The sequence below is a fragment of the Pezoporus wallicus genome, unplaced genomic scaffold (genome assembly GCF_028554395.1).
Source record: "Pezoporus wallicus isolate ANWC-B61680 ecotype Strahan unplaced genomic scaffold, APGP_CSIRO_Pwel_v1 contig_8166, whole genome shotgun sequence".
NCBI lineage: Eukaryota > Metazoa > Chordata > Aves > Psittaciformes > Psittacidae > Pezoporus > Pezoporus wallicus.
In genome coordinates this window covers 321,053-330,448 of record NW_026638114.1, presented here as the reverse complement: position 1 = coordinate 330,448, position 9,396 = coordinate 321,053, and the positions used below count along the sequence as shown (strand labels likewise).

The 9,396-nt window shown below is 55.7% G+C and overlaps 1 protein-coding gene across 1 annotated transcript; it reads left to right on the top strand.

Moving 5' to 3' along the window:
• Positions 1 to 2,401: 2,401 nt before the first annotated feature.
• Positions 2,402 to 8,673, top strand: PITX1 (paired like homeodomain 1). The gene is made up of 3 exons (XM_057409423.1): positions 2,402 to 2,569; positions 5,270 to 5,475; positions 7,858 to 8,673. The coding sequence occupies exons 1-3, from the start codon at positions 2,407 to 2,409 to the stop codon at positions 8,395 to 8,397; spliced, it is 909 nt and encodes a 302-aa protein (XP_057265406.1). The 5' UTR covers positions 2,402 to 2,406; the 3' UTR covers positions 8,398 to 8,673.
• Positions 8,674 to 9,396: the final 723 nt, after the last annotated feature.

The window sequence follows — 9,396 nt, the reverse complement described above, 5'->3', positions numbered from 1 at the left end:
TATATATAGTTATATATGTATGTAACTATATCCTCCTGTATGAGACGGCCGGCCCGAGCTCCAGTGTGTGGTCAATGCCTGACCCACGGCACTTGAGGGGAGTTCAGGAAGGAGCCGGGAGATGCTCCCGAGGGCTTGATGCGGCAGGATCAGCCCCGTTATGGAGGGTGTCTGCCGTTATGGAGGGTGTCTGCCCGGGATCCCTCCCCAAAGGAGCCGAGGGTAGGCAGCGGGACCCGGTGTTGCCACAGCCACTGCCTCGGAGAAATCACGGCGGTGCCTGGGGCTGATCCTTTCCTAGGGAAAATTGAGACTAAAACGGGTTTGTAAAAAGTAAATTTACGGAGCAGAAAAAAAAAAACAAACCTGTAAATTTAAAAAAATAATTTAAAAAGGTACAAGAAAAGGAAAGGAAAAATCTGTCCCACAGAAACAGAGGGAATAAAAGGGACCGTGAAGGGTCTCAGGCACTGTGCATGTCTGGAATCTGTCACCTTCCTCTTCCTCGGAACCAAGGCCATCCCCACCTCTCTCTTTTTCCCCAGGGGGGTGTCTCCATTCTTCCAGCACCTTCTGCATTAGCTGCGCCTCTGGAAACGCAGAGGCCTTGCTAAATATTTGCATTTTAGACCATGTCCAGCTTTAGCAGCCAGGCTCCCCTCGGGTGCCCGAAATACCCCTTTCGTTTGCAGACTCCTGAGCGAAGTTCAGTCGGGAGCGGTGGATGCACAGATGGACGCTGATATGTCACTTAGGAAAGGGGAAAACATTAAATGAGAGGGTTAGGGAGACCTGACCCTACCAGCACCCACCTGTACATCCCCTGAACTCCATCAGAGGTTCAAGGGTGAAGCTTTGGGCTCTCCAAGCCCGGTGTCTCCGCTTGTGGGGGGGGGGTACCCGGCTGCATCACCCCGTCCCGGTAGGGAAAACCCTGCGCGGCTGGAACTTCGCTTCCCTCCACTTTTCCATAAACCGGTTCAAAAGTTCTCTCCCACATCTTTACTTGATTTGAAAGCAAAATAGAGTGTCAGGATGGATCAGTTAAAGCGAGCCGAGAAAATAAAGAGGAGAGACGGTCCTTTCCCCGGGCGGAGTTACACCGGGGGCCTTCTACCCCTTTCCTCTCCCCCTTCTCCGGTACCGGTACCCCCGGTTCCCACCTGCCCCCCGGGCTGAGGGTGGGTTTTCCCACCTCACCAGACACAGAAGTGCTATTAACAGGGAGGGCTCACAGCTAACAGCTAACCGGCCCCGCTCTGCACTGGGACAGGGCTCACCGGTGGCTGCTGCAGGAGAGTTGGGGGGAGCTCTGGCCCTGGGTGGGGGTCCCGGGCTGTCAGAGCCGCAGAACCCCCCCCGGAGAGTCACGGCGAGTACATCTAAGGGAGGAAAATCATTCGTTATTGATCGAATGCTGGAAGCTGATGCGATGGGGGCGAACGCACTGTGCCCCCGGCCGCGTTTCCTAAACCCTGCAGCCAGAAAAAAGCCCGTTTAGAAAAGGGTGAAACCAGCTCAGACACAACCCCCGGGCCCCTCATCCCGACACAAATCCCTTCCCGTGTTTGCCGCAGGACTGAAAGTTGCTGCGGGACCGCAGGGATGCTGAGGGGTGCGCAGGGTGCGCGTCCACTTCAGGGCCTGGAAGCAGAGGTTCCGTGGGCCGGGAAGCCCAGCCGGGCTGGCTGCGGAGATACCCGCGGAGGTGCCGCGCTGCGCGGGGGCGCAACCTCCGCGCTGCGGAGGAGGGGGGGGGGATGGAAGGGGGGTGATTTTCCACCTCTCCATTCGCTTCTGGAATATTTTTAATACCTCACGGGCTTGGGGGAGGGGATGGAGGACGGAGGGGGGCGCAGCTCGAAGCAGTCGCAGCCGGGCGGCGGGGGCCGGGTAGGGGGTGCCGCGGACCTGGCCGCGGCCGCGCAAGGAGCGCGCACATCGGCGGGGAGCGCGGAGGCAGGTCTGCCCGCGCGGCCGGGCTGGGTGAGCGCTAGATGGAGTGATGCATTAGCGAGACGGGGAGGTTTTAACCTTCAGGGGGAGGAGCCCCGTTTAACTACAGGCATTTGTTCTAGGGCAGGTCACTTTAATCTCTTTAGCTTTAAACTGTCCAACTCGCAACTCGCGTTTCTCTATAAGGGATCTTTACCACTTCCCTGCCTATGCGGCCGGACTGCCGTGCCTCATCCCGAGCAGAGACAGCCGGCTTCGAGGCACCCCCCAGAGCTCTTCTTCCGACACCCTTAAAATAATCCTATTAGTAATAAGTGGATTTGCTTTTGCTTTTGTTGGTTTTATATCTATTTTTTAAAGAAAAACATAATAATAATAAGCAAACCTCTCGCTGCTTTCTGTGTGGAATAAACACCTGCAAACTCCCCCAGGCAGCCCGGCGCCCCTGCCATGGATTCCTTTAAAGGTGGAATGAATTTGGAGAGACTGCCCGAGAGCTTGAGACCCCAACCCTCCCATGACATGGCTTCCAGCTTCCATTTGCAAAGATCCTCGGAACCCAGAGACCCGATCGACAACTCAGCCAGTGAATCCTCCGACACGGAGGTGCCAGGTAAACCCACCGCCCCCCGCGCCCCCCGATCCCCCGCACGGCCTCCCCTTCCCCCCCCACCGCGCTTTCCCTTCCATTCCCTTCCCTTCCCTCCGCGGAGCTTTGCCCGCACCCCCCGCACAACCAGAGGCGATGGGGGGGATATGGGGGAGGGGAGAGCTGCCGGTGATCCCGGCGTGATCTATCCCGAGATCCCGGGATCCGGAGCTCCAGGCAGCCGTGGCCAGCGGTGACAGCCCGCAGGGAGAGCCCGCACGGATCCCAAACCCCATTCCCGAGCTGCTCTTCAATTGAAACTGCAGCTATTAATTGATGGGGTGGAAGGGAAAGGGGGGGACTCTTCGGGGAGTGCGGTTTTGGTGGATGTTTCTGAAGTAATGTCAGCTTTTGCCCGGGTTTATTTTCCAGATGGGGTGGTGCAGGGATGGAAAAAGATCCCTCTGTGAAAAGAGGCACGGGGGGGGGGGGGGGGGAAGGGAAAAATATCTTAAATAAGGAAAAAAGTCCCCGTAAAGAAGCAGCTGCATGGGCCGAGTGCAGGCAGCGCGGGCCGCCGCGGAGGCACTGGGGAAGGTCCCGGCCCTGACCACCATGTGCTGCAAGGACTGAGTGATTTCCCCGTTTGCACTGAGTTCAAGTAGCGACATTTCTATCACGACGAGGGGAAAAGCTGGGAGAAGGAAACAAAAGCTGCAGAGAGAGCGTGAAAGCCTTGAGACCATTTATAGGGGGAGTTTAGATCTTATTTCATTTTAGCGTTTTAGTAGCTGCTCTTGCTCTTCGGAGCAAGAACCTGGGGTGTAGCTGCGGCAAGAGTCGGTCCCGAAGTAGCACCGGGTGATAAATAGGGTTTGAGTTGTTCTCCCCAGCCTGATTCGCAAACAAAGTTAGGGACCGGCGTCTGGAAGGGACTCTGAGATTAGAGGGGATTATTGGAGATTAGAGAGGGAGATTTGCTCCATTTTGCCCTACCCCTGTGTGTGACCCCTCGGTGCTGGAGGAGGGCTGGGGACCTTCCTGCTTTTCTTCCCCGAGAAGCTGCAAAATACCTTTCACATTTGGCATTTTTAACGCGAAGGAAAAAAAAAGCTACAAAAGCCGCTTAAAGCCGGTGTGCTTTGCGATTTGAAACTGTCCCACAGCCCGCCGCGGAGGCCGCCTTTCCAAGGGAATCCTGGCAGGGTTAAACCCGGTCCCGAGAGAGGGGCGGCGGGGACGGAGCCCACCGCAGTCGCGGCGCTTCCCCGTCTCTCCCGGCTCCCTTCGGCCCGGTTCCTCGGGCTCTCCCCGGCCGAAAGCAGGAGGATTTGTCTCGGCGGGGTTATTTTGGTTTCTGTTTCTCCGCCGCCGCAGTGGGGCCGTGCGGCTCGGCAGGGCCCGAGCTCGGGCCCGGTCTGGATTGGGAAGGCTCGATGTGATCGGAAGGTTCGGGGAGTTCGGTGGCCCCGGGGGGGGGGAGCGATGGGTTCTGTGCTGCAGAGGCCTTGTTTGCTCTGTAAACCTCGTACGGCAGAAAGGGGCCGTCCGGGCTGCAATCGGCCCCTCTTGGGGTTTGCATTGAGCCGTTGGAGCACCCCCCCCCTCCCCGCTTCTGCTCAGGCGAGGAGCGGTCCAGGGGTGACTTTGCAAGGACGAGTGCTCCCGGGCTTTGGATGCAGCCCGCGATTATTTTTAGACTCACTGTTACCTCGCAGAGGTCGGGGCTGTAGAAATGTCCCCGGCCCGAGGCCGCTGGAATAAAACCCTCTAATGGTAGGGGAGGGGGACACCTTCCAAAGGGAAAACTTCCACAGGAGTTTCCTTTAGGCAGAAGCCAGACAGAGGCCACGGGGATGGCCGCGGACCCCGACCCCGCAGCCTCCCGCTCCCGGCTGCACCTTTCCCCTTTCCAGCCGGGGCCCGGACAGGGAGCACATTTCGTTCAGGCCTTTGACTCCTGTTCGGAGCACTTAAAGCAGGCTGAATCCGGTCGAAAGCCGGGCTGGGAGAGCCAGAACGGCCGTTGCGAAGCGGGAGCGGGGATTTGTCCGTCGCTGCGGTGGGGCCGGGGCCAGATTCCTGCTCCCAGCCCGCGCAAATCCCCACCGCGAAAACTCTCCTGGATTACTTTTATTTGATTCTTTCGATACGATTTTTGCAGAGGGGTTCGTCCAGGCTCGAATTAAAACAAACATAAAAATCCTAAAAGCGGCGAAAGAGAAAAAAGAAGGGGAATAAATAATTCATTGGGGGAACGAAGGGGCCGAGAGAGGGGGTGACTTTTGCAATGAATCGCTGCTGGGTTTTACACCCCGGCCCTTTCGAAGTTTCTTGTCGCGGCCGAGCACAACAAAGACAATGGAGCAAAGATCGCGCCTCGGCTTTGCGGGAGTAAAAAGGTGCCGCGGGACGGCGGAGCTGTCGGTGCTGCGGGGAACCCCTTGCCCCTGGTAACTCTCGCTGCCCAGGCCCGCTCCTATCCTGGCCGCTCAGCCGGTGCCTGGGCCCGGGCAGAGCTTCCTGCTCCTTCCTCGGAACCCGTGGGTTTAACTGCGAGGCGCTGGATGGGTGCAGGACCCGGTAGGACCGTCGCGGGTGCCCCCATTTGCTGGGCGGGCAGCGCTGTGGGTGCAGGGGGGTGCGTGTGCCTTTGTGCTCCTGTACTTCTATTTGCAACAAAGCAAATAAACTAAAACCCCCAACCCCGACACCCCACCGCAGAAAAGGAGCGCAGCGGCGAGCAGAAGAACGACGACGGGGCCGCCGACGACCCGGCGAAGAAGAAGAAGCAGCGGCGGCAGCGGACCCACTTCACCAGCCAGCAGCTGCAGGAGCTGGAGGCCACTTTCCAGAGGAACCGCTACCCCGACATGAGCATGCGGGAGGAGATCGCCGTGTGGACCAACCTTACCGAGCCCCGAGTCCGGGTAAGAGGGGCGCTCAGTCTCGCCGGGGTGCAGGCCTCTGGGAGCGGGTGGGTCTCAGAGATACGGTCCCTTTCGGGAGCTCTGCGGTGGTCTGCGAGCAGGACCCTGCCGCCCTGCGCTTGGCTTTAATAACTAAAACTGGGATCCAGGCCGGAGAGGAGGAATTCAGCTCCCGGCTGCGGGGAGATGTAGCTCTGAGCGGGCTGCGACAGCTACGGGCCGAAAAACAGAGGTCGAACAACACGGGGGCGGGTCGGGGCTAGGAAGCCGCTCAAGTTGGCCTAAATCCCCATCCCAGCAGCTCCAGCGGCCCTTCCCCTTGCTCCGATTATTCCCGATAATCCCAACAATCGCGACCGTCTCCCACCAAACCGCCGCTGGACGCCATCGCGGCCGCTGGATGCGGTTGAGCCCGGGCCCGGGATCTCGGTGCCAGCCTCTCTTGGCCGCGCATCTTCCGTTTGCAGGGGCGATGGGAGAAGTGAAGGACAAGGGCCCCTCAAAGTCAATAGAGCTGTAGACACTTTACTTTACACGCCCTGGAGCCGATGCCACCATATATATACGTGGTGGCTAAGTATATATATATGGTGGCTATACATACATATATTTGGTGGCTATACATTTATATAAATATGGCGGATATATATATATACATGGAGCTATATATATATGGAGTCTGTATATACATGTGCATATGCATATATAGCCTCGGTAAAGGCTAGAGAGATTTCCTGCTGAAATACCCTAGCAATGAACGACCGGACCAAGCGGCTCGGATGTATTGATCCGCCGTGTCCAGGCTGTCACCGTTTCTCTCTTCCCGTTCCCCCCCTGGGACATTTCCCTGAGCGGTTCCTGCCGTGGCCGCACAGCCCTGGACCGTTGGCTGAGCACGTTACCGGTGAGCGGAGAAACACGGGAGAAAACGGGAAACGTCCAGAAATTCCTTTTCTTTTTTTTTTTTCTTTTTTCCTTTTTCCTCTTTTTTTTTCTTTTTTTTTTTTTTCTCTTGGCAATTAAACGCCGAGTGACCAAACCGGATTACAGAGATTGGGCTTTAAACCTTTCAAGAGTAAACACCCATTTGCAACGGGACAAATGCATCTGTAAGCATTGTCCTAATTGAGTTGAAAACGAAACAAAGCCGGAGCATTAATATTGGGGGGGATGTTTGATAAAGCGAACAAAACTAATATGTGAGTTGCTATTAACAAGATTTCGTTCTCCCTCTGTGTAGAGATCTTTTGGTTTGATGTTCTGAGATTGCAGATTGCAAATCTAACCTTAATTTGCTATGAGGGCTTTCCTTTAAAATGTCTAGGAGCCATAATTAAAACTATTACCCTCATTTTCAGGAAATTCCTGTCTGGAAGCACCTTCCGAGGAGTATATTAGAGGGTTTGAACACGTTGGCTTTCGTTTCCTATTTATACGGGCTTCTTTTTATTATTGTTATTTTTTAAACTAGACTCCTCCATCCATTCCCTCCCCCTTCCCGAAATTTCCATCCTCGAGGCCGGTGTTTCATAGCAGTTGCTCCATTTCTGCGCCGGGAAGGAGGCCCGAATCGCTGCCCCCTTTTGTCCTCTCCCGGTCCCTGCGGAGGGCTCACAGTCTCCGCGGGGCCGGGCGCAGGGAACCGCGTGGCTCCGGTGTCCGCAGGGAGGCCGGGGGCGACGGTTCGGTGGGAAAAAGCCGGGAATACTGTGGGGGGGGGATGCAGCTGGAGAGGCTCGCAGGCCAGGGCAAGCAGGCAGGCGGGACAATGCAGGATGTTTAACCTGGAAAAAAGAATTTTGGGAATGACCGGTTTCAATCGCGGGAGGCTCTGCCGCTTTCCAAGGGCTAACATAAAAGAAGAATAAATATAAGAGAAAGCCTGGACCAGGTTTTTGCATCAAACACCAGGAGCGGCCCCTCTTCTCTGTTGCCTACTCAGGGCTGTAAACCCCAGTAGATGGAAGAGCAGAGGCTGCATCTAAGGGCGATGCGGGGATTGATTTTTTTTTTCTCTCCCCAAACCTAAACATACTAATCCAATCCCTCTTTTTATGATCTCTAACAAGGGGCTTTTATTACACAGCATTAGCCTTCGGAAACACGGTGGAGCCGGGGCAAGCCGGCCCTGACCGGAGCGGAGCGAGGGGGGACCGGGCACCCTCCGGGACCGGCGGCTGCGCGCATCCAGCGGAGCGCAGAGGGATGCGCGCAGGGACCGCTGTGCGCGGAGCACCCTGCGGAGCCGGACTTCCGTCCTGCGGGGTTGGGGGGATGCAGGGAGGGGGACCTCTCATCTCCCTTCACATCCCGGGGTGGGGGTATTGCTGTCGGCTGCCTGTGCTCTGACCGTGCCGTGTCGGTGCCGTTCCCCTCCCGTAGGTCTGGTTCAAGAACCGCCGAGCCAAGTGGAGAAAGCGGGAGAGGAACCAGCAGATGGACCTGTGCAAGAACGGCTACGTGCCGCAGTTCAGCGGGCTGATGCAGCCCTACGACGACATGTACGCCGGCTACCCCTACAACAACTGGGCCACCAAAAGCCTCACCCCGGCGCCGCTCTCCACCAAGAGTTTCACCTTCTTCAACTCCATGAGCCCCCTCTCCTCGCAGTCCATGTTCTCGGCGCCCAGCAGCATCCCCTCCATGAACATGCCCTCCGGAATGGGCCACTCGGCCGTGCCGGGCATGGCCAACTCCGGCCTCAACAATATCAACAACATCAGCGGGTCCTCGCTCAACTCGGCCATGTCCTCCCCGGCCTGTCCCTATGGGCCACCGGGCTCGCCCTACAGCGTCTATCGGGACACTTGCAACTCCAGCTTAGCCAGCCTCAGACTGAAATCAAAGCAGCACTCCAGCTTCGGCTACAGCAGTTTGCAAAGCCCCGGCTCTAGTCTAAACGCCTGTCAGTACAACAGTTGACGGACTTGACACAAACCACCTCCGACAAAACATCGCCGACAAAGCAAAGCAGAAGCAAAGCGACGTTTAACGGAAAAGAAAAAAGAAATATATCAATATTAAAAACCCGATGATGCTAAAAAGAAAAACCCGAGCAAGTGAGAGAGGAAAAAAACAGGCAAAACAAACCGAAACGCCACCAAATATAAACCCCCAAAAAGCTCCGCGGACTTCGACTGTCTAGATAAGACGATATTCATGCAAACCAACGATGCAACCAATGCAGCGCTTAAGTAAAAAGAGATAATAGATAACAATAAAAACCATCAAAACCGTAAACGGACCAGAAAACTTTCGCAAGAGACACCGAAATCTGGTACATGGATGAGTTGCAATTTTTTTTTCTCTGGATTATGCGGGTTGTATGTGTTTACTTGAACTTGCACAGGAGTTGGTAAGGCGGCCGCTTCCCCGCGGGGAGGGCGGCGAGGGAGGGAGGGAATGAGGGAGGGAATAAGGGAGGGAAAAGGGAAGGAGGGAGGGAGGGAGACGCCTCGGTGGTAAAGAGCTGGTGGGACGGTTCTTGGCCGCTTTTCGCCCGGGCAGAGTTTGGTCAATGTTTACCACTGAGAACCAGAATCACTCTCGGAAAATACAAAAACAAATAGGGAAAGGGGAAGAAAAAACCCCTATAATTCGCAGAACGGATTCTGCGGGAAAACGGTTAAAATATTAGGTATGAAACTATTAAAAGTAATAATGACAAGGGTCAACCACTTATATAAGGTTATATTTATATGTACCGTTGCATTGTGCCGGATCATTGTCCTTGGCCGTTGAATAAACTGTTTTTAAAATGCATGATTCTTGATGTTTTTTCTTTAGTTGGAAGCTATAATCCAGTCATTCCTGATCCTAAGCAGCTCAAGGTTCCTACCTCTTCATCCTTTCCAAAAGACTGCAGTATCCCCGGTTCTGAGAGCGCACAGAAACCCTCCAGCGAGGCGAAAACTGTTCAGC